This window comes from Hydra vulgaris, chromosome 03 (assembly GCF_038396675.1).
Source record: "Hydra vulgaris chromosome 03, alternate assembly HydraT2T_AEP".
NCBI lineage: Eukaryota > Metazoa > Cnidaria > Hydrozoa > Anthoathecata > Hydridae > Hydra > Hydra vulgaris.
The window spans coordinates 54,434,356-54,460,788 of record NC_088922.1 but is presented as its reverse complement, the minus strand read 5'-3'; the positions used below and the strand labels follow the sequence as shown (position 1 = coordinate 54,460,788).

The following is a 26,433-nucleotide window of genomic DNA, read 5'->3' as shown; positions in this document are numbered from 1 at the left end:
AATGTTAGCAATTCCAAAGTGCAACAAAAAACATTTGATTTTTGATAAAAAACGTAATTTTCATGAACTTTACTCTCATATCTTTTTTTTATAAAAAAGCTATAACCTTGAGGTTTTTTGTATTAATTTGTTTGACTCAACTTCTGTCCATCCATTTATAGAAAGTCCGATATTTATTATGGCTTCTTTTCTATATTATTCATGTCTTAAGACCACTCTTGATAAAAAAAAACTTGCTGCAGGACACATTTTTTCAAAAGTAGTTATTGAAGGTAAGATTTCCTAAGTACCAAAACACATCAAATTTAAATAATAATTAAAAAAGGATAAGGAATCTAATTGAATGGGGAACCTTTTTATCATTTAAACATGATTTGTAAGTTCTCAGCATTTACAAACTTTAAAGTCAGTTAATTAAAAAAAAACTTTTTCTAAACAGTTTCCCTGTAAAAAAAATCAAGAGTTCTTCTATTTAAATCAAGTATTTATTTGTGTTTTCTTGAAGAAATGGTGCTCAGGAATTTTGTTTAGATATTACTTATATAATGTAATATATTGACAAAAAAAAAATACTTTAGAATGGCTATCAATGTAGCAACTCTTTGTAGTTGTTAAAGCTTTGTTAGTTAATAAAGCAGCATTCCTTGAATGTTCTATCTATTTGTCAGTTGATGTTGTAAACATTAAAAAAATAAAAATTCCAAATTTTTATTAAAAAGATATATGAAAAATAAAAAGTTATTTAAAAGTGTATCATATTGGGTCTCAAATTAAGTAAAATTCTATGAAAATTTCAAAAATGATAATTGTATTATAAAAACTCATTAAATAAAAATTGTCTGAAAAAAAATTGATAAAAATACTCTTTATTCATTTTTAGTTAATAAACTTTATTTTTTATGCTGTTAAACCTAACAAATTTATTTTTATATAATATGAATATATATATATATATATATATATATATATATATATATATATATATATATATATATATATATATATATATATATACACAACCCTTAGAATTAAGAAAAATGGGGTCGGCAATAATTTGCCTATCTCAATCTTTTAGGAGTCGGCAAAAAAATTTTAATACTAAGGTCTTATCATAAAACATAGAAACTTAAAAAGTGCGGAACAGGTCAACAGTAGATGACGCCCTGTGGCAGTTTTGCTGATTAATTGTCCATATTGTCAAGCAATATCTTGAAGGTTTTGTAATTTGCTATCTATTTTAATTGATTTGATTTATGCAGCATTTGCAGATGAGCCAGGTTTAATTAAAAGACTGGCAATTTTACTATAACTTAGTTGTAATGTTTAGTGTATTGATAACTTTGTTGTAATGTTTAATGTAAAGTATTGATGCAGATGGCTTTAAGCTTTTTATTCTCTTCAAGTGATTTTACTTTTTCAATAAGGTTGCTGATAACATTGCAAACTTCACCGACCCTGGTATGGGTGCATTTTGTAGTATCTGATGATTGTCCTTTACAATGGCCAATTCTCTTTTTAGTGCTTCATTTTGGTAGAAGTCCATATTATCGATAATAGAGGGCTACCACTTTAAATCAGTGTATTACCTCCTGTTGTGAACTTTTTTTATATTACAAACCTCATTAACACAAATAGAACTGTTAGTTTTTTGTGTTTTTTTCCGATTGTAAAATAAATTTAAAATTATTTGTATATATATATGTGTGTGTGTGTGTGTGTGTGTGTGTGTGTGTGTGTGTGTGTGTGTGTGTGTGTGTTTATATATATATATATATATATATATATATATATATATATATATATATATTATAGCATATTTATGTGAGCACTTGCTCACTTTTTTTGCTTATCTAAATCGATACAGCTTTTTTAGAAAATGAGGGAAACATAGAATAATGAATGAAAAGATTGCTGCCCCATGCCAAACCCTCAGTCAATATAGCAGCACTCTATTGCGAGTTACGCTATTTGTCAGATGATGTATGTACTGAAGCCCCCAGCAGCAAGCTTCAGTATGACATCACACAAATTTGCAGTATAAGATATATATATATATATATATATATATAAAAATTTATATATATATATATATATATATATATATATATATATATATATATATATATATATATATACATATATAAATTAAATTTTATCATTCATTGAGTTCGTTTTTTTTTTCAGTTTATGGTTTGTTTATTTTTAATTTTCTCTTTAAATTATTTAGATTTTTTCAGCACATTTTTTAATACACGCAAATGTTTAATATATGCAAAAAATGGTGTTAAGTTATCAATATATATATATATATATATATATATATATATATATATATATATATATATATATATATATATATATCCGTGGTTATATAAAGCTTGTGAAAGCACATGTCTCCTGAGAAAGCTTTATATGTATGTATGTATGTTTGCACGCACACACGCATGCATGCATGCATGCATGCATGTATGTATGTATGTCAGGGATGCTGAGACTTAAAAAGTATTTGAAAGTTACAAAAAGATTCAAACAATCAATTTTTGAACCTGGAGTCCTTAGGTATAATGGCGGCAAGGACTCCGGCTTTAAAACAATAAGTTCTAAGTCATTAAATATCATAAGTTTTTTTCTTATAGCAGATTATTAATCAACCAACATGCTTAGAGTTTCTGGACACCAGAGACCATAAAAAAGTTAAGTTATAAAGCTGGAGTCTTTTAGGGACTCCGCATCCCTGATGTATATATTAGGGCTTTATTTTGTATAATTATTTATAGTTAGCAATTATTTTTTAGAAAATTTCTAATAATAAAAATAAGAATGTCAACACCGAACACATTTTCAACACCTCCAAATCGTACTCGTAAACGCACTCATCTTGTGAACTCACCATCACTGTCGACATCTATAGATTTGATAGAAAATGATGATTTGGAAGAAAAAATGCTTAGGCGAAAGTCAAAACTACTTTCAAATAAAATTCTGAGTCCTGGTGGTCTTCAATCATCACCTAAACGTTCATTAGATCAAGAAAGGTAGTTAGTTAAATATGAATTAAATTAACCTTTTAGACAAATGTCTCAAATATCATCAGGTTTAAAAATAAATGTTATATTGTTTAAATTAAATATGTTCATGGGAACATCTAATTACTGTTTCAGTTAACATAAGTTTTTTAGTTTAATGGGTTTTATGTTTTGATTACTTTTTTCATTCATTGCTCTAATTTTTTATACAATTTAAAAGACGGAAGACATTAAATCTGTGTCAGGTGGGAATGACTAAAGATCAGCTTCAAGATCATTATTCAACTTGTTTAAAGCTATCTGCTGAAAATGTAGGATTTTATTCCTTTTTTTTTTCAAACAAAGTTCAGCCATTGCTAAATTTGTTTACCTGTTACTATAATTGATTTCCTGTTATGGAGATTGTTTAACTGTTAATGTATTTTGTTAAAAAACTGTTTAAAAAATGTTAAGAAATGTTTTTGGAAGTTTATTTCAAAATAAGCATCAATTATAATTGCATTTTATTAGATGTGTGTCATTCTAATTCCTTAAAATTTGATCTTTTTTTAATCTTTTCTTAATTTTTTAATGTTGTATTTATTAAGTATTTCAGTCTTATTCTTTAAATAATGTTCTTTTTTATCTAGACTATGTGCTAAAGTGCGAATTCATAAAAAATATTTTTATCATTACTGTTGCCAGTGCGTGCTAGCTTCCATGCAGAGTATTTCTAAAAAGGTTTATTTATGCATGATTTACCAAATATGTCATATAGTTTAGAGGCCCATAAGTATATAAACGCTGTATTTTTAAATGGCATGTAACTAAGTGTTACATTGCATTTTAAAAAGAGTTGGTTTTTATAACTATTTGTCATCGTTGCTCAAAAATACTTTAATGATAGATTTAAAACAAAGGTTGAATTGTTAGGAGAATGTAGAAAATTGCTTTATAATGCAAGAAATATCATTAAAAGCGCGATTTAGATTCTTTTTTTCATTTTTTTTTTTCATTGTTTAAAATAATTTTCATGCTTTAAAATCGCCTTGCAGGCCTTGTTTTATAGCATTAAGCAATTTGCGTACACGTTTAGCTATTTTATGTATGCCTAAAGCAATTTTGTTATAATGGCTTTTGATCAATTTTTAACTGTTTAATTAGTCTATAAGTGGTAAGATAAAAAAACTAATTATTTCTTTAAAAACTACTTTAACTTTTAAATGACGATAATGAAGTTTTAGAGTTGAGCCCATCTACATCTGGAGTGTCAAATAAGTCTAACCAGTCAGAATGATCAAAAGCAAGATAGCTTAAGCTTTATTTATTTTTCTTATTTGTCAATTGTTCAGTCAACTACAATGGCGGTGCAACAACAAACATCCATTACTAAGTTTGTTACTACTACAACAAGTAATCAGAAGGGTGAACTGAATTAGCAAGTTGTAAGGATTTGCAAATTGCAAAAAATTGTATGTGATCAAGTTTAAATACAGATGTAAAATTTTTGTTTAAGTTTACTACTCTTATAACAATACTTATTTACTTAAGAAGAACATTGCATAGAACTCAAGTAAAAGCAACTCTAGATTGGTTAAATAATGTCTATCCCAAATTTATGTCTGTCTACTATGGATTTAAACTAAAAGATGCTAGTCGTTTCCCAAAATATTTATTTTTACAATTTATTGCTGATTATGTGCTTTTTAGACTATCATTGATAATGTAATAAGCACATAAATTATCGGAGAGTTACAAAAATTAAGGAATCCAAGTCTTTCGAATTGCCTGCGAATTTTGCAAGTTTTTATGGCACTTGTCAAGCTAGTACTGGATCCATTAAAAGATTTTTCTCATCCTTTTGTATTATTTGAAGCAAAATTAGTAATCTTTTATGAAAAGAAAAAGTAGAAAAGCTTGTACAAATTTACAGACATTTAAGATAATGATGCAGAATTGCTGATGACTAAATCATTAGATGACTTTGTTTTAAATTTTAAATTTTGAATTTTAATACTTCAAATAAAATAAAATTCTCATTTATAGCTCACTAATTTCCTTATTTTATTATCATTTGAACAATTGTTTAGCAGCATCAAATCTTAAGTGTTAATTGAAATTAATTTATGAATGAAAAAGTTGTTAGTAAGAAAAATTTGAGACCAAAGACTCATTAAGTTTGGTTTTTGGTGGGTTTTTGCTCTTAGATTTTTGGGTACCATCCCTGCAAAATAATGTATAGGGCTGTTTTTAAAAAACATGATGGAAAAACTGGAAAATGTATTTTTTGCGCATCGTTAAATCAATGATGCACAAAAAATACATTTTCCGAATTCTTTAGCATGTTTTGCAAAAACAGTCCTATCTAGTTCTTTCAGTTTTTCCAGCAGCGTTGACACCCTGTTACATGATAACTTGAAATTTCGATCTATTTTTTTAAACTTTTCTTTTAAATGCCCCAAGTAGACCTAATTAAGTAGGAAGTTCACATCTCCTTCCTTATTGATGGCACAAGATATGCCCAGAGCTTGCCCTGGATCTTTTGCTTCAAAGCAAGTGCTCTAACCACTGCGCTGCCACTGCTCTGATTGAAAAAGCTGCTCATATTCTAAATCTTTTAGCAAATGATCTTAACATTGAAAATGTAAGCATATTGCACAGATAATAAAATATATATGAAATAATCATCAAGATAGAGCAAATTATAAATGAAACACACTGGAACTCTGTATGTGATTCACTTGAAAAATATGTCAATAACTTGAGCATCATTTTTACAATGTTTGTAAAAAATAGAGACTTTGATCCCACAATCAATAAAAAAGTACATGACATACAGATAAAGCGAAATGCAGAATATATGTTGAAAATATTAAAACCAATTGGATTTGCCTAGATTAAATTGCAAAGAGATCAAACAAAAAGAAGTGACACTGTTGAAATTTTCAAAAAACTGATAAATATGTTTTGGGCTAGTTCATTCCAAGTTAAGAAACAAGATGGCAATAAAAAAAGCGGCAAAGCTAGTTTTTATATACAGAACATTAAATAATGATATAATGGTTGAACATTGCATAATGATGTTATTAGAAAATATTATTTGCTCAAGTAAAATGACTAATGCTTTTTTTTAATTAAAAAAGTTGGCTTAACATGGATTTTTTTTAAAAAAAGGAGTTAAAAGCCAAAAACCCATGGTTTTTTTTTTTTTTTTACAAAAAAAAGTTTTTTTTGCTACCCTGATAAAAATAATAGTAATAATATGGTTTTACAATAAGATTTCATATTATAATTCAAGATCAATATAAATATTTTTTATTGAACAAATATTAAGTTTAGTGATCAAAACAGAGTTTTTAAAAAGCTGAAAATTTGAAGACCTAAAGCATTTCCAGATATCGCAATTTTCGATTACTTAATTCAAGACCTAATATATATATATATATATATATATATATATATATATATATATATATATATATATATATATATATATATATATATATATATATATATATATATATATGATATATATATATATATATATATATATATATATTATACATATATATATATATATATATATATATATATATATATATATATATATATATATATACATATATATATACATATATATACACATAATAATAATTTAGAGTGTAATAGCTTTATTTTTACCAGTTAAATAGTTTTATATTTTATCACTTTAATTTAGAGTTTAGTAATTTTATATTTATCAGTTAGTCCAATCCAACTGTCCTTTTTTTTTTTTTGAATCAACCTTGTCTTTTAAAAAAAATTGTAGCTTAATATGCAATTATTTTATTTTTATTTTTAAAAAAACTTTGTTTTTTATTTTATTTACAACAATAATTCTTTTCTTTTATAAGCAACTTTATAAATTTGACCACATCGTCATGAATGTTATAGTTATATAGCATGGTACTTTACACCAAAGATTTTAGGAAAAGAAATCTTGCTGCACTACAAATCTGTTTTAAAAAAAAGATCTTTTTTAATAATTTTATTATAACTTTGTAATATAATTACATTATACTTATATTCACATTTATAGTACTAAAATTTGGGTTTCCAATTATCTGACAGTAATCAAATACTCAAAATTCAAATTTTTCAGATATATCCAGATACCAATAAATAAAAAATAAAGATGGTGGATTGAACTTAATACTCATGATGTTTTTAATGCAATAATTAAATTTAACATATGTATTTTAGTTATATACATTAAAAATCTGAATCTAAAAAATTATAAAGTAATTATACTATTTAAATTTTTATTTTAAAAATGCATTTTTTAAAAAATTATTGGAAAGATTATTTGAAAAATTAAAGTTTAGGGTGAGTTCTAATTTTTGTCCTAGTCAGATCTGAAATTAAAAAAAAACTTTCTTGCAGTAAATGTTGATTTTATTGTTAGAAGTGCATTAAACAATATATTCAAATTATTAATTGTTTTAGTGTTTTCTAAAAGCATAAAATCTTTGTTCAACAATGTAGTAATTATTCTGTTTATACCTTCAACATGGAGTTAGTCACTGCTTTTAGTTATTGCTGCAGGAAAATTATTAGCATTTCGACTTTCAAACACACTTTCTCTTGCAATTTCATTTACAACTTCCTCGATCTCATTGTGTTCAGTACTGTTACTGTTACCGCTAGATGTATAAACCCATTTAAAATATTTCTACTGCTAAGGCAAGGCGGCAAATTTTAAAGTATAATCAAATATATATTAATTATATTTAGAATGTGGAGTTTTTAAGAAGATTATCAATGTCATAAAGGTTTTATTTCAACGTTTATCTATGATAATAAGTTTTTACTTTAACTCATTTGTAACATTTTCTAATATAGATTTATAAACACCTTCAGCGGTTGAAATCGTTGCCAAACTTTTACTTAACATCTTTATTGCAGTTTTTAGCGTTATTTAGAATCTAATAGTTCTTTTAAAGTTGATATTTTCTCCTCTGAAATCTTTTGTTGTCCTATTTGATTCAAAGTTTTATTTTTAGGATTCTTTTTTAAAGGAATTGTTTGAGCATGGTTTTCAATGAATTCAACCAAGTTTTGACATCTAACATCCACTGCAATGTCTTGCTTGCTTCTTCATTAATATATCCTTGTAAAATGTTGCTTTTGACTAAAGAGAATGATATTATTCTTATAATTCTTTTTAGGTTTTATATAACATCTCAATAAGATCTATGACTTAAATATTTTTTCCTAGTTTGCAAAAAATGTAACTTCAAAGCTATATGTATTCAATTCATTGTTAATGTTTTGACAGATTATGGTTATACTTTGTAACCTAAAACTTGCAAAGTGTAACAACAAAAGATTGTTTCAAAGAGTAGAAAATAATAAACTAACATTTAACAAAATAAAAATAAATTTTTACTTCTGGTAAATATAATGAAATTATTTGAAAGTTAATTATTTTAAATAACTGTAATACTGAACTTTAATTCTTATGATAATCATTTAATGACTTGTTTATTGTTTATGTTTATACCTAGCTAACATTATTCAGGCCTTCCCAGGAGAGGCGTGCGGTCGGTCGCTTTGAGTGACCACGCATATATATATTTTTTTTGAGAGTTTGGTCACGGTTTTTTAGCATATATTAATGACGCATTTTTAAAAAGGCGCTGAAAAAACCTAACTAAATTGTCGTATTATTTTATTATTTTTATTCATAATTTATTCCTATCATTAATATAAAAATATGAACATAAAAATGAAATATATATATATATATATATATATATATTTATACTTATTTAAAAAATTTTTTTTTTTCTTATTACAATTTTTTTTTTTTATGTCTAGTAAACATAAAAAAAAAATTTATCTATTTATATTTATTTTTTATTTATTTATATTATAATTATTTATAATATATTTTTAGGTGTTGATTTTTTCAGCAACGATATTTGAGACAAGTCGAAAAAATAAACAGAAAATGTGACCGAAAACTTTTTTAATCTATTTTGAAAAATATGCTCTGCCGACGCGGGATGCGATCCCGGGTCTCCGCGGCGATGTGTAATGTCTTAACCGAATGAGCTATATGTTCATGACCTAAATATCAACCTTGTATATAATCATTCTTCTAGAACTTAGAAATTATTTTTTGTAGAAAGACATACTTATGCGAAAAAATTTAAAATTAGAAAAAAAATTTGTAAAACAAAAAAAAAAAAATTTTGTTATAAGAAAAAAAAATTCAAAAAAAATATATATATATATTATTTTTATGTTATTATTTCCATATTAATGAAAAGAATAAATTATTAAAAAAATTACAATATAATACAACAAATTTAATTTGATTTTTTACCGCCTTTTTAAAAATGCGTTATTTTTAATACATGCTAAAAAAGCGTGGCCGAGTTATCTAAAAAAAAAAAATATCTGTGTTCACTCAAGGCGTGCGACCGCACGCCTCTCCTGGGAAGGTCTGTTATTGTAGTGGATTTGCAGTTGTCCTATAGGCATTTTGAGCAGTTCATTTAAGTTTTGATAATTGATTACTTAATAGATCATTAGTGGCATCCGCTATAAGTGGCCAGCCGATAACTTTCCAACAATGATATAGTGGCTAGCCACCTTTGGCAACTGCTACTAATGGTCCAACACATAATGGATGAGCAAAACTACTGTGAACTGCCTAAAATATCTAAATAGGTTCACTGAAAATTCGCTATAGAATGTTTTCTGGGTAGTTTTCCCCCTTTTGAGAGAAAAAACAATATTTTAATTCATTGGATTTCATCTGGATTGTCGAATATTCTATAGAAATTATCTGGGTTTTCAAATAGTCAAAAGTAGGCAAATTACCCAGATAATCAGGTATTTAGGTATCCAGATTGGAAACCCTAACTAAAATTATGCTCTACTAAAAACACAACAATTGTTGCAGTATAAAATAACTTATATTAAAAAGTGGACAAGCTGTTAGTAAGTTTTGTTCACATATAATCTCAAGTACAATAAAAAAATCACGTGTTGTGAAAAAAAAATTGCATTTTGTAAGGAAAAAAATGTCTATCTAAAACTCGGACTTTGTCTTTTTTATTTGAATTATTTTTTTTTTTATATGAAAATATTTTACTTTTGCGAGAGCCAAAAATTGCTCCCGTAAACCTATTTAGGGGAGTGTGGGTGAGAGTGAGAGCTAAAGCTCTTTCTTCCTGCCGAGGCTTGAGTATACATCAGTTTATTCATACCAAGACTAAACTTAAAAGACTTTCTTATCTTAAATAATAATTATAAAGCCATAACTTTTATAAAAGGCACAGTTGCAAAAAAAAAAAAAAAAAAATGGAAATTAAAAAGAGCCTCAGTTTAAATGGAAATGTTTTTTATTATATTAGATTAAATGATAAATATAAAATTATTACACTCTAAATTTTTTCATAAAAATTTTTGTTTTATGTTATGAGTTATATATTTTATATATTAATTACTTTAATATATTATTCACTTTTATTTTAGAATTTTTAATTGTTGTAATAATTCTTAAAATGCATTACAATAAGAAGATATATAAAATTTTTTATCAAACAAGCAATGTTGTTAATTAACAAATAGATAGCTAATGTGAAAACCAAAAGACAACGCTTGTCTAAAGAATTGTTTCACGGCGCAATAAATGATGCTGGTTATGTATATATTCTTGTAACATTTATGTTACAAACATATACTTATAACAAGTGTAAAACCAAATTTTGTATTTAATAAGCATTTTTTTAAATGAATAAACAAATAGCTAGTGCAGAAACCAAAAGCTCTTGTAAGAAGTTGTTTAGAGGAGCAGCTTTCATGGCCTGCCATGTTCGTTTTAAAAGAACTTTTCTCTGCTCTCGCACTTGTTTACTCCCACCAAGGCTTGTAAATATTTATATTGAGTAAATTTACATTTACTTGCATTACACTTTTCCATTAAACAACAAATCGGGAGGCTGAATAAGCACAAATTTTATAAGTGTGAACTGCAAAAGTGCGAAGCATTTACAAAAACTCACATAAGTGCAAATTGGTATAAGTGCACCAAACAAATTTGTAAACATTGGCATAAGTGCGAATTGGCATAAGTGTGAAGCAGTTACAAAAACTGGCATAAGTGCACCAAACAAATTTGTAAATATTGGCATAAGTGCGAATTGGCATAAGTGCGAAGCAGTTACAAAAACTGGGATAAGTGCACCAAATCAAATTGAAAATATTAACATAAGTGCAAATTGGCATTTTGCGCTTATGCCAGTTAGCACTCGTTTTTTTATCCCAGTTAGCACTTGTTTAGCACTTGCCAATGTTTGCAAATTTGTTTGATGCACTTATGTCAATTCGCAAATATGTCAGTTTGCACTTATGCTAGTTTTTGCAATGCTTCGACATTATACCAGTTCGCAGTTATGCAAGTTAGCACTTATGCCATGGGTGTGTGTATGTATATATGCAGCCCTTTAAATTAGGGTCCGCTTTTGGCAGTGCCATCCTATTTGCTGACCTCGAAATTTTGAAACTTTATTTTATTTGCTTTATTTAAATTTTAAATAAAATAGCTTAAAAAAACAGTAAAATTAATGTTGTATTTAAATTCTAAATAAAGTTGTTTTAATAAACATTTTGTTTAAATTTTGGATAAAACATAAAATAGCAATTGTAAAACAAACGTTAAAATTGAATTCTAAATAAAATAGACAAAATTATAATGAAAAAAATGTTTTATTTAAATTCTAAACAGAATAATATGATCAAAAACAGCAAATCAAACTTTTTGTTATAAATTCTAAACTAGTTAATTTAAAAAACACAACATTAAAACAAAGGTTATATTTATTTAAAGAAAACATTGGTTTTAATGTGTTTTTTAAATGATTTTGTCTTTGTTTTAATTATTTTATTTAGAATTCAATTAAATTCTGAACAAAATAATAAAATTTATTTAAATTTTTAAATGAATAATTAAGATAAAACACTTTTATTAAATTCTAAATAAGTTAAAAAAAGATAAACAACAGCAACAACAAAAACAAAAAAAGCTGATGTTTTTTTAACTCTAATAAAATAATTAAAATAAAAATAGAAAAATGATTGCTGTATTTGAAATAAGACAAAAAAAAAGAACGTTTTAGTAATTCTAAATAAAATAATTAAAATCAAACCTGCAAAACTAATGTTTCATTTAAAATCATGGTAAAATGCTGCACTCCTTTTTCAAATTTCAAGCAAATGCTGACATTTAAAATGAATGTCGGCAAACTCAATGTGTTAATTTTATGCTAAATGTTTGCAGTTTGTTGATTTTTCAAACCCTGTTTTTAAATTTGAAGACCATTTAAATGTTATTATCAAATATTTAAGTTTTCATTTTTTTTTTAATGAAACTATTTTTTTTTTAAATAAATCTTTATATTAAAAAATAGTTTATAATTTTTTTATTGTATATCTTTATATCTGTAATTTTCATAATACTTTTCTTTAAAACTTTATCAGAAAATTAATGCTAAAAATGCATTTGGGTTGCATCTCATTGATTACATGAAAGATCTTTTAAAACAATCCCAGAATGAAAATGCGGGTACAAACTTTTTGTTGGCAAGTTGTACATTAGATGCAGGTGTTAAAATTTATGCTTATCGTGTTGATTGTATACATAGTGAAGCTTACAAGATTTTGAGTTCATTGGGGCGAGCAACAGTTGATAATGAAGAAGATAATGGTAAGAGTAGAGATGTTAGTCTATATCTTTCTTTATCACATTTTACATACATTTCATTTTTTATATCTTGTAGCAATAATTTCAATTTAAAAGTATTAATTTTTAAACTAAAATACTGAAAAGTGTCTTTTGGTAATTTTTAATGTTGTAATTTTTTACTGTTTTGGTTTGTGATAAAGTTTTTTAAACAAAGTAAATTTATATTCAAAAATTTTAACTCAATATCTTATAGCATTCTTAAATTACAGATATTTTGTTAAACATGTTTATTTATACAGCTGTGATCTCCATAAATCTAATTAACATTGAGTTAATATTAGATTTTTGGGATGATGTCAGACACACAATCATTAAAATTTTTTTTGATATAAAACTAAAAAACTATTAAAACTTGTCTGGAATAGACATTTTTATATATGGAATAAACAAAACCATAAAGTTTTTATTAAAATAAAAGTAATTTAAAAACTTTAAAAATAATAATCTTATTTATTATTGTATAATAAATCTTTAATAAATATATAACTAATAAATCTAATTTCTTATTGTAATTTGTTTATTGTTAATTATTGTAATGTAGTTAAAATAAATTTTTTCAAAAATTTATTTTAACTACAATAATAGTTTTTAATACAAAAAAATTTGTTCTAGAATTATATCTGATCTTTATTATTTCTACTTTTTTCCCTGAGAGCAAAATAATGATGTTGCAGAAGAAGCCACTCAGCAAACAGAGAAAAAGAAAATACGTAAAGTAAGCTTTCATTTAAATATACCTTAAGCTTTTTTCAAAATGGTATAAAAAACACAATGCTTTTTCTAATTTAGAAAGGTTCTGGTAAAACAATAGAGAAAAATATTAAAAGTATAAACTGTGATAGATTTGAATTAGAGTTCGAGGTAAAATAATTTCTTTAGTTATGCTGCTTTTTTAGTTTCATGAAATCAATATAATGGTGTGGGTTATTTTTAGAAAGATCCATTCTTTCAGAAGACTGTAGCAGCATTTGATGAAGGGGGAACTGGGGGTCTTTTATGTCTTCAACTTAGTTCAAAGTCAGATAACTGTGATTTGATGATGGATTCTTCTATTCGAGTTAATGATATTCCATTAGTTACTCAAGCAGAGACTACTGCTGATGATCAGATGATCGATTTGACTTTTTTAAGAGGTACAAACTTTTGATTATTTTTCTTAAGAGATAAATTATAAATTATGTTGTGTAAATTATATATTTATAGTATATATTTTATTTTTTGTACTATAAAATATGTTTTGTTGTTTCAATAAATTTATTCCTTAAATATTGTTATAGAATAAAAGTAGATAAGTCAATTTTGAGACAAAATTAATAACTATGTTGCATATACCTAATTTTGATGATGATGATGATGATGATGATGATGATGATAGTAGTTTTCTTGATGTTGTTCTACATCATAATGTTTAATCAATTAACTTGGGTCTTTTAAAATATAATTTAGATTTCTTTTTACTTTGTGTCGAGAACTCACTTCCTTTACTCAAGGTTCTTTTTTTAGCTTCTTTAACTTTTTAAAAAAGATTAGTTTTGAGGATGAGCATGATAATGACTCTGAAACTGTTTTGGAGTCAAGAGTTAAGGATAGGAATGCAGAGTTCAAAAAGGAGTTCAATTTTGAAGCTATGTTGTTTTGTGGACTCTAAAAATGTTGGGTGACTTACAATTTGCAATAAGAAAAGAATTCATGAGATTTAATGACTTGAAACTTATTGCTTTTAAGTCTAGAATCCTCAAGTCCCTGCTGCGATTATAAATAAGGACTCCGGGTTCAAAAAACGATTGTTCCTCTAACCTAAAAATCTTAGTTTTTTTCTAGAAAGTATTCCATAAACCTCTTTACATTTTTGGAGCTCCTGGACACTAAAAACCTGGAAGAAATAATCTTTTTGTGATTTTCAAATTCAAGGACTTTTTGGGACTCCGCATTTCTGGTTGAGGGTGATAAGTTTGTGAGGTTAAGGTTTGACTTAAGTTAAGGCCTAAAATTATGATATGAGACTTGGATTAGGTTTTAATTATATTATTCTATGGGTTAACTGGATTCTATCATGACAAGACATCCAGATTTTTGTTCACCTTTAACATTATTTTAAAGGGATCCTAAACCTCTGAGACATATTGTGTTCAAATTAAAGAGAATGTTAAAAAAAAATGTTTAAGCTAAAAAATTTTGTTCAAAACTTTTTTTTAGTTAAAGCTTGCCTTCTCTGTTTTGTTGTAGGCCAAATTGTTGCAGGCAAAAAAAAGTTTGTTTTTCTCAGCAGAATTTATTTTTTTGTTTTAATTAAAAAAATTTAGCCCAAACTTTTTTTTAATCATTTTCTTAATTATAAACATCACATGTCTCAGAGATTTGGGATCCATTTAAAGTTACTGTACTTTTCTAATTCTGGTTAAAGTTATGAGTATTGAATGTTTTAGCTTCTTGAGATTCTGCAGATCTTTTAGAATTTGATCTTAAGACTTTTGGTTCATGATTGGTATATTCTGAGTAAGTTAATATTATGGCTTTATGTGTTTTAGATCATTATAGAATTAGACAATGGATGTGTAATCATCGATATACATATATATATGTGTGTGCGTGTTTGTGTTTATATATATATATATATATATATATATATATATATATATATATATATATATATATATATATATATATATATATATATATATATATATATATATATATACACACACACACACACACAATTTTTTACTTTAAGTAAAAGTCAATTTATTTTTAATAACTTATTTATTGGTTTTTTAAAATTAGAGATGTACACTAACATTCCAATTGACAAGTTAGAGATTTGTCCACAGTTTAGTTCATTTAGATTCAATGGCTGGAATCGAAATTCATTGGTGCGTTTTATATGTTTATTTTTCCATAAAAGGACATTACTCCTAATATTTTATCGTTGGATATATCCCATTTAAATTAACACTTTTATAAATTTAGGAAACTTTTTTATATAAATGTTTTTAAATTGATTATACCTAAAAAATCAAATTATTTAAATACTTAGTTAAGTGTTAGACTCAAGATAAAGTTTGTTTAATAAAGATTTGTTAATTTTGATACTTGATTTTATATAAACTATGAACGCAGAATTCAAATTTGTGGCCCAAGTGGCTGGATAGCTCAGTTAGAGCGTCAAACAAACTGTTAAAACCTGGGCTGTAGTACGATACTAGTTCAAGTACAGTCAACCCCAACTCAGCCCTAAAGTAGTAATTTGTTACACAAAAATGTTGTTCAAAAGCAAACACTCTTTTGAATTAGTCTTTTTGACTCTTTGTGGCTGTTCCTATACTAAGCCAACAATATTTTTGGATATAAGAGCATTGTTATAACAAAGTATAATATGGAATTCTCTCTTTACAAATATGACACTTAGTATGTGTAGCTCATTATTTGTTTTGGTCACCAAGTTTAATATTGAAATACAAATTGTATGTATATATATTCAAAATTAGTAATGTTTCATTGTTGTTGGAATAAGTGTAAAACAACCACAGGTATAACAAAATAAGTTAGGATTATGTTTACACTGATGTCGATTTGAAGAAGTTATCATTTATATATTTGATATTAAAAAAAACAATATTGTTATCTTTTTTTTATAATTATTGAATAAAAATACCTAATAAAAACCTTATTCGTAATAAGTTGATTATTGCAAACATACCCACAAAAACTGAGTTTAGATTTAAAATCAGTGTTAAAAAAAAACATTTATTTAATGTTTTAAATATCTCATGGAATAAAATTTTTTTTTTTTTTACATTAATCCATGTAGTTGTAAGAAGCATTAGTATAGAGTTTTTGAAAATTTGAGCATTGAAACCACAGATGCTGTGGAATAGAGTGTTGCTTGACTCAAAACTGAAGAGAAGCAGTAAAAGTTTTTATGTCAGCCTAAATTAAGCAGATAATAAAGAAGGCACAATTTTCTTAAAGTTAACTCTTAACTATGAGATTTTGAGTAAGAGTTGAGAATCACTAAAAAGCCAGAAAATCAGTAGTACTAGGTAGGACCAATAATGATAACATTGGCAAAGGGATAATTATATAAAGCTTGGTTAATTTGATCAGAAGCAAAATCAAAGAGTGACAATCAACAAAAACAAAAAGAAAAAGACAAAAAACAAAAAGAATCAAAAATAAGCTTTGAGAAAAGACAATTCAAGTTCTTTAAAATTTGCCTAGGAATTTGCAAGAAAGTCTAGGAATTTTTAGAAATTACTTTGTTACTCTATTCATACTGAAGGTAATCACTTGATTTGATGGGTTTAAAGCAATTATCAGCAGGGGGAATTTCTAATGTAGTTTAAAGGTTGGTGTAATGTCCTTTCATTTTTTATGTTGTTTATTTATTTCACGCACATTGTCTTTATCTTATTTAATATAGATAAATTAAACATAATATATTTATACGCATTACTTGTAAAGCAATTTGCTTTTTAATTACTAGTTTTAATCTGTTTAATGTTCTAGTTTTAATCTGTTTAAAGTAATAATAAATATATAAGAGAGATAAATAAGATAAATAAGAGAGGTAACTATAAATTAGTATAAGTAGAATTTTATCTTTTTGAATGATTTATTTATGAAATTGTTTGTTGTTTCTGTTTTTGCATAGATATAAATGTTTTTAAATTAGAATTGTTCAGCTGTTGATGACAGTTTTGATGATAATGTACACAAGTTCGATGTTAATGCACCAGGTGGAAATTATTTTATTGTGTTGTGATTTTTTGGTTACTAATTTTGATATGACTTATGTTGCTTACAATCTTAATAAAATTTTAGATTTGCATTATTTTAGTAATCTCTGACCTCATGGACACCTCAGAAATTGGAGGCGATTATACAATGGATAATAATGATAATGATGATGGTGACGATTTAAATGAAATGGTATTTTAATTTTTTAGTGAAATGTAAATAGCCAGCTAAAAGTTGTTTATATTGTTGTTACACATAATTTTTTATCTCTAATTAAATAATTGACATGTAAAACAGGTTTATGCATGATTTTTTTTTTTTTTTTTGTTAACTTCTTTGCCTCGAGTAACTTCCTTTGGAAGTTACTGGACGGAAAAGATGAAGTTTGTAGAGCAAGATAATGATTGACAGACAATTTAAAAGATTGCAAATTATATATATATCAGATTTTTAGTTATTTGTAAAGCTATCTTTTTTCAACAGAATTACGTTTTAAATTGACAGCATATATATGTTTTAAAATGACGGCAATAAGCACTTACATGAATAAGTTTTTTTTTTTGGAAAAGTGGATAAAAGAGTTTATCTGTTTTTCCAAAAAAATACAGTATTTCTTAAAAAATGTCAACTAATATGCCAGAGAAAAATTTTCAATAATTTTTGACACAAATATCTTGCATCAAATAAAATTATTTGATGCAAGATATTTGTGTCAAAAATTATTGTTTTTATATTCACATATTATTTACATTTTATGTGTATATTTGTTGTTACTATAATCCTATTAATAATTTGTTATAGATAATTATTTTATGACTTTAGGGTGCACTGAGGGGTACAACAGGTGACATAGAAAGGTATAAACAATTTTCATTAATTTGATTTATTTATTTTACAAAAAAATAGTTTAGTATTTCATATTTTTTTAATTTCTGCAGGAAAAAAAATTTCTTGTATTTCTAAAATTAGAAGGATAACTTTCAGATAAAAGACATTTAGTCTTTTAAAAAAGGTTTAATTTCTTTATGTGTGTTACAATATTCTCAATAATCTTTTTATTTGTTTTTTAAAGGGCCATGTTGTTGTTGTTTTTTGGGGGAGGGGGGTAATTTGTATTAAAGAATTTTCTAGCCTATATAAAACATTTTATAGAAGAAATGTGTTTGTGTAATCATTGAACTCAATGAAATAAAATGCAAAAAAACAGTTGATCAGTTGAAATTTGTATCAAGATTTTTAAATCAATATAGATTGGGCGCTGGCATTTAGACTCTTATTAGAACAATTTTCTCTTATTGCTATTGAAAAAAAACAGGTGGATAAGTACTGTTCAAATCTATAAAATTTTTGTTCAAATTAAATTAAGTTGATTAGGATTAAATGCTAATCAATGTCGTTAGATACTTACTTGCGCGAAGAACCAAAATTTTAAAGGGGTAGAATGATTTTTTTTTTTTTTGTTAATTCACCTCCCCAAGGCCCAGAAGGCCACTACAGACGAGGAGGCTTAATTGTGGTTATAACCCTCTCTCAACTCTATAACTCCAAAACACGAACCTTGACAAACAAGATTGCTGCGCAGAGAAACAACTTGAGCATGGTACTACCAGGCACGTGGTGGGGATCGAACTCAGAACCCCTCTCGCTTATGAAGCGAGCACTCTACCACTACACTACTACCCCATTTGAAATTGAATTTCTGATTGAATGAATGATAATAAAGGAGTATTATATAAATGTTGAATATCTTTTTGATTTTGATTTTTGTTAAAAAAGCTCTGCCAGAAATAAAGCTTGAGAGTAAATGGCTTGTTGATCATGTTGAGAAATAAATTTATTCCTACAAGATAATGGTTTTTATATACACAGTATGATATTTCTTGTTTTTTATTTTTTTTAATTTTGTTTTTGATGTTTATGCTGGTGAAATATGAGAAGTCATTTCATGATGTAAATGATAAAGACCAATTATGTAAGTTAAATTTGAAAAAGTATTCTTACTCTAAGATGACAAGTGCAATAATCCTAGTATAAGATGACATAGCTGTTTTTTCTTTTTTTTTTTTTAGCAGATGTTAGCAAAATAAATGTTTTTATGTTAATAAGACTTAATTGTTTTTATGTTAATAAGTTTTAAGTTTTTCTTAAGAAAAAAACAAGAGTTTTCATGAAAGAATAATGTTTATTATTTAGTCGCGCATTTATACACAAACTGCATTCTAAATGTTATGAGAAAAACTAAATATAGTCAGTTAACTCCTAATTTATTTTTTTTAATTATAAAAATAATAATAAGAGAAATATTATCATCCTGCTTAGGATAATGAATGCTGGATCTTCTTGACTCTACTCATAGACTTTAGCTTGGGTCTCCTTGATAGTGGCTATGCAACTCATGTTATCTCCTTAAGTGGGTGCTCAAGTTTAAAAAACTCAGTTTAATGTTTCTAAAGCTGGCTGGTAGTAAGGTTTCCCGAACTCCGTGGTAGCTTTCAGAGAGGCTAATTCCATCAATAGCTGAAAATATCAGAGTATTAACAGTGCCATGATGCGCATGGATGGTGTCTCTGTTAATGCTTTTGGTGTGCATTGTCAAGGCCACATAAGGAGCCCTAAGTTGCAACTTTAGGTTAGCAGGACTGAGACAACTGAATAGCTCTTTGCTTTAGATGCTGTGCTCTTTTTATAAATGAGTCAGGTTCTCTTTAAAATTAAGTCATCCCCCAATTAACCCATTGAAAAATTCCCACCCTGTTTCAATATAACTTTCATAAATATTTGAGGCCTTTAAAGTAACCTTCCATCAGTTGAAACTTACCTCTTACAAAATTCACCAGACTTGCTTGCTCTCTGTGAGACTAATATAAGTTCAGCTGTTCTTTCTTCATATCTCAGTATTTATGGGTACTATTCTTAGATCATGTGACTATTTGAGAAGGCTCTAATAGTCACATGCAAGGCCTGGTGGTATTACTTATGTATCAGTTCACCTATTTGTCATAAAATCAGGCTTGAATCCTTTGCCCATATATTACAATTTTTTTTCTAACATCTTTCAAGCAAATATATAACTAATTTTTTGTTACAGCTAAAAAAAAACATTGCCATATGTAGGCATTTTTTTGCACAAAAACAAAAAAAAACCCTCAAATATATATATATATATATATATATATATATATATATATATATATATATATATATATATATATATATATATATATATATATATATATGTATATATATATATATATATATATATATATATATATATATATATATATATGTATGTATATATATATAGGGATAAGTGCGATAAGTACTCATTTTTGTATACGGCATATACAAGCTGGTGGTGGCTCAGTAGGCATTTAGGGATGTATACATGACGACAGTTTTCATGCAAAGGTACCCTGGAAATGTACTTGAAACTATCAATACCAAAATTCTACCAAAGATCTCACAACTTTCAATAAAAATAAGATGGTGCACCTTGCCACACTGCTAAGAGAATAAAAAATATGTACAATCCACAAAAAAACCTTTATTGTCACGGTGTGCCTGATCACCTGATTTAAGTTCCATTGAAAACAATTAGACAGACCTAATATGTGCAACAAGCACTTAAACTCAATTTTAAAATAACTGTGCATAAAATTGACAGAGTCAATGCCCTGGTATGTAAAAATGTGTTTAAAGCTAAGGTGGCTAGGTTTAAAGTACTAAAAATAACTGTCAATTTAAAATTATTGAAATCTTAACTAAAAATTATTTTTTTTCACTGTTTAACCTGGATTTGTCCAAATTTAATTGTCAAATTTTTTCTTGTTTTTTATTTAATTAATTTTTTATTGTTTTTTAATTACCTGCTGATAGATTTTTTAAACTTTAATTAATTGTCAATTTTGCTAATAAACAAAAAAAAATAATAATAATAATAAGCCTCTATTAAAGTTTTTTAATAACTTTTAAAATTTAAAAGTTACGCATTTTAAACATGACTATAAACGGCCATTCCATGTTGTATAAAAAGTTTAATAGAACTTTTAAATTCTAAAAAATAAGAAACAAAACATATCATTTAAAAGTTAAAAGTTTCTTCAAACCAATTCTACATGCTACGTCATGTAGAATTGGTTTGCAAAAAAATTTCGGAATTGATGCTCAAACTTAAACAAAATTGTTTAGACAAAATTAAAATTTTTTTAGTAAATCACTTTAAACTTTTTTTTTTTAACTTTTCAAAATTTCTATATGTATTTGTCTCACAAAATATAGGTTTAAATCTTGCTTTAAATTGCAAAAGCATTATACTAATTTAGTTATTTTTCATTGAGAAATTTCTGTTTGATCTTCTCTTTGTCAGGCTGTGACTTGTCACACTGTGACACTGATAGTAACATTTTTTATTGTAGTGCAAAAAAATTTAGTTATTTTAAACAATTATTTATAAATTACTTGTAATTAAAATAGGGCAATAAAAATGAACAATTATTTATATTTTTATAGTTTTTGTGTTATGCCTTAACTTTAGGTCACATTGTGACGACACGGGTGACATTTCTTTAAATTAGATATTTAAAGGCTAATTTTTATGAAAAATGTTATAGAAAAAATGTGTTGGTTTTTTTTTTTTAATGTATTTTTATGGTTTTTTATTTGTGAATAAATAAGTTATGAAACCTCATTTAATATAACAAATGTTGTAATTTTTTATTAAACCTCAAACTATACTGTTTAGATTTAAAAAACCATGATAAAGAAATTACCTAATACCATTGGGAGAAAGTTAGGCAACTTAATGGAACTAATTACTGTGAAAAGCAATTAAAAAAGACAAAGCTATAATTCCACTTTATGTTTGCAAAATGTTAACTAAATTTTTTTTTCATTGTTTTATTAAAGAAAAACAATCATAGAGTTATGAAAATCAAAAAAGTAATTTGAAAAGCTATTTTGATTCAGCTGACTGCATAAAACTTTTAAACTTTTTGGTGAAGTTTTCTGGAACAAAAACAAGTAAAATTGTTTGCAGCTAATTATTGATGACTCCTAGTAGCAAATTTAAAAATTGTTACATATAGTATCGTCAATTCCATGGCTTGTAACCAAACACAAAGTAAAAATTTGATAGAATTACTTAGAGAAAAGGACCATACGATGATATAGGAGCAACCATAAAAAGATTAGCAACACAAAAAATTGTTTAAAGAGAAGCTATTATTAATGACGCAACAGCATTTTATAAAGCCGTCAGAGATAAAAGTCAAGTAAACATTTTCATGATTGCTGCTGAAAAAATTAAAGATGTTTTTGATAATACAGAACTTGGAAACATAATTACTAATGCTTATAAAATGCCTAGGATATATAGAGCTCATTGCTTAAAACAGGTTAATGATAAAGTTAAAATGAAACCATATTCAAGTGCATCAGACTTGGTTAAATAAATGAAATTGAAAAAAAAAACATAATTGACTTTTACAAAACTATATGCCGCATTTTGAGTGATTAAAAATCAACTGTTTGTTAAGTATTTTACCAATCATACAAGAATCCAAATAAATTGTTGTTTTTTTTATTGTCTTTTTGATGTCCTTTTGATAAGTTGTTTTATTATTCAAAGATTTTGAACTCTTCACAACTTGATGTCACTCAAACTTTTTCAAAAACACAATATGATACAAGCTTAAGGAGAAAACCAGCATATCAAACTTTACCAAAGGTTTAGATATGTCAAGAGCAATAGCCCTAGTCTTACAGCCTCCATCTAAAGCAGGATAAAATTTATCTGTCACAGCAGTTAGCAAGTCAGCCTAAGAAGAGAGGATTAAAAACCGTATCGATTGTATGACAGTAAGTTATTTGACTCAAGATAGGATATTAAAAATTTGTTGATCAATGACTCAAAGACCTTGCTAATAACATATACAAGACTAATAGGAGTATAGTTGGAGGGGTCTAAATGTTATGCAATTTTTAAAAAAATTTAAACCACAGATGCCATTTTCCAGCAGGCAGGAAAATAAGATTAAGTCAAGCTCTTACTAATTAGTTAAGAGAGATTTGAAGATAATTTTGGAGAACAATTTTGTAAGATTACAACAGGAATGTTGTCAGTACCACAAGCCGTAGAATAGTTAAATTGAGACTTTAGCAACTAAAAGCTAGAGTGATTTGAATGTCTAATAATGGGTTAACTTGTTTAACTGGAATCGAAGGAATACCGTGGTCATAAGATTGAAGAGTCAAACTAGAAGTAAAGTTCTTTGCAAATAATTCAGCCTTGTCTTTGGGATAGGTAAAAAGATCAGTCCCAAAAAGATGGCCTTTGTTAATGGCACTGTTGAAGATTTTCTAAAAGTCTTTAGAGCCTAATTCTGAGATAAGATACGAGGTTTGGTGAACTGCGAATAATGAAGCTTAGCATCAGATATCACCTTTTACATTGATTTCTTGCAATAGTAAATAAGCGATTTATTTAAGAGAGTTGAAAAGATTAAAAATATTATTTCGATTAGATATAGCAACTGCACAGAAGGTGAAAACCTTGGAGTAGAATGAGGCTTGGCTTCTAGCAAGAAGGAATAAGTGCTTTCATTCCTACCTGGATCCAGGAGGCTACCTAGCAGGCGCATTTATCAGCAGAGAGAGAAAAAACATCAGCCCAAGGACCATCACAAAGAAAATCAAAAAAAGAATCTCATTCAGTAAGCTTTAGGGTAGTAGTAGGGTATTGCGATAATAGGCTGAGTACAAAGAAGAAGTATGAGATTTATAGAGATAACTGCATGATTTGCATTGCATGATGCAATATTGTATGCATTGCATGATGCAAAGATTTATAGAGATCATTGCATGGTCGGAACCACCTAAAGGGAAATAAAAAAAGAAACTGAACACAAGCTAAAGTCAGACACAAGACACAAATCAAGGAGTGCAGGTAAGTGATTAGGGTTATCTGAAAAATGAGTCACAAAGTTATATAAGTAAGAAATTGAGAAAAGCAGACGTTATGGGCTTTAGTGCCCATAAAATCAGTGATGTTAAACTTAATTTATGAGTTTAAGCGCTGCCCAAACTCAGAAATTGAGGCAGTTTTTTTACGGTTGGCGCTGTCGAAAACAGTCTAGAATAGCCCCCGATACATATATATATATATATATATATATATATATATATATATATATATATATATATATATATATATATATATATATATATATATATATATATATATATATCAGGGGCTATTCTAGACTGTTTTCGACAGCGCCAACCGTAAAAAACCCCCCTCAATTTCTGAGTTTGGGCAGCGCTTAAACTCATATATATATATATATATATATATATATATATATATATAAATATATATATCCCTATATATATATATCCCTATATATATATATCCCTATATATATATATATATATCCCTATATATATATATATATATACAGGGCTTGTGATGAAGCAAGCGCGATCGCGCTCCGCTCGTAAAACGCGCCGGTAAACGGTATTTTCAAATGTTCAAGGCGCAATAAACAACGCTTGTTCAGCTTACAACAAGCGTATAAAATAATGCTCGTCCAATAGTTCGGGATTATTTTTTTATTTTCATAAAATATTTAACAAAGATTTTTTATTAAAGATTTTCTATTATCAAAGCACTGATATAAAATATAAAAAGCACTACGTTGTTCTCTTTTGCACTAACGTAATGAATGAGCAGTTTGAAGTCGTTAATTGTCACTAATTTCAATAATGGAATGTGCACGTGGAAACAATGTGAATACAAAAATGCGCAAATAAAATAAGAATAGAAAATTAGAAAACCGTAGTAAGTAAATTAAAACTGCTGAGTATTTTTAATCTTATGAAAATATCAAGTAAGATTTATTTGATTTATTGTTTGTATTCCACACATCGTTTTATAATAAAAATAAATATTTATAATAGAGTAATTTTTAAAATTAGTTTTTGTTCATAGTATTGGTTTTTTATTAACTATTATTTATTTTAATTCAAATTTAAAACGATTCTAATCACCATTATCCACTACTTAATTCTGATTGGTTACCATGGCACCATTATTTCTTTACCTCTTACACCCATGTATTATAGCGCTTTGTGAGCTTTATATTATGAATTTGTTACATTAACGACATTTATATACTTTTATCTCACACAGGTGATTATCAGTTTTCAGTTGGTTATCTAGAGTTTAGACCATATATAGTAGCACATTTACTAGCCTATTTTTTCTTTTTATATTGCTCGTACTTATATTTTTTATCATTTTACTTTATATTTTGTTATCTACTTATTTTATTGTTTTTATATGGTGCGATAATTTTAGCCACGGTTGCCTTTAATGAACCAGCGGATCGATATTGACTTGTTTACTCATAGACCATTGTTTTATCATTTGTTTAGTATGACTAGAGCGTGAGTTATTGTTCACCTAATCCCTGAGTCCTAAAATTTTCTTCCTCCTACAAAATAGTCTTTACATTCATTTATGATTCTCACCCAATGACATCATCTACAATCTACTTCTATTTTCACATCTCCCAGATCTACGTGACTGGACGGCTCCGTTGGTCACTTTTTGCGACCATTGTGTCGCATAAACAAACAAATTTATTCTTTGTGGCTGGTGAGCCCCGACTTCTTCCAATGTACACTACAACGACAATACGGACATTAGGCTATCCCGCTGGATGTGGTTACGGTGCTCAATAACCTAATGGCTACGCTAACACTCACGCACACGTTCATTCGGAAGCTCCACAATGCACATCGGATCAGCGCTCGCTGACTATGTGCTCGGATCTAAAATCTCACTCCATAGCACATCATTCCACACCAGCACGGGGCAGTAGCTCTTTTGACTAA

General features: G+C 26.8%; 1 protein-coding gene across 1 annotated transcript in view; it reads left to right on the top strand.

Moving 5' to 3' along the window:
- Positions 1 to 2,790: 2,790 nt before the first annotated feature.
- Positions 2,791 to 26,433, top strand: part of LOC101240344 (condensin complex subunit 2) — a 55,878-nt gene continuing 32,235 nt past the window's right edge. The window contains exons 1-10 of the mRNA XM_065793705.1: positions 2,791 to 3,035; positions 3,247 to 3,337; positions 12,537 to 12,762; positions 13,455 to 13,516; positions 13,591 to 13,662; positions 13,736 to 13,934; positions 15,583 to 15,671; positions 17,474 to 17,537; positions 17,639 to 17,730; positions 18,361 to 18,395. Of these exons, the coding sequence (XP_065649777.1) occupies positions 2,821 to 3,035; positions 3,247 to 3,337; positions 12,537 to 12,762; positions 13,455 to 13,516; positions 13,591 to 13,662; positions 13,736 to 13,934; positions 15,583 to 15,671; positions 17,474 to 17,537; positions 17,639 to 17,730; positions 18,361 to 18,395 (1,145 nt within the window). The 5' untranslated portion in view covers positions 2,791 to 2,820. The remainder of the gene's footprint in view (positions 3,036 to 3,246; positions 3,338 to 12,536; positions 12,763 to 13,454; positions 13,517 to 13,590; positions 13,663 to 13,735; positions 13,935 to 15,582; positions 15,672 to 17,473; positions 17,538 to 17,638; positions 17,731 to 18,360; positions 18,396 to 26,433) is intronic.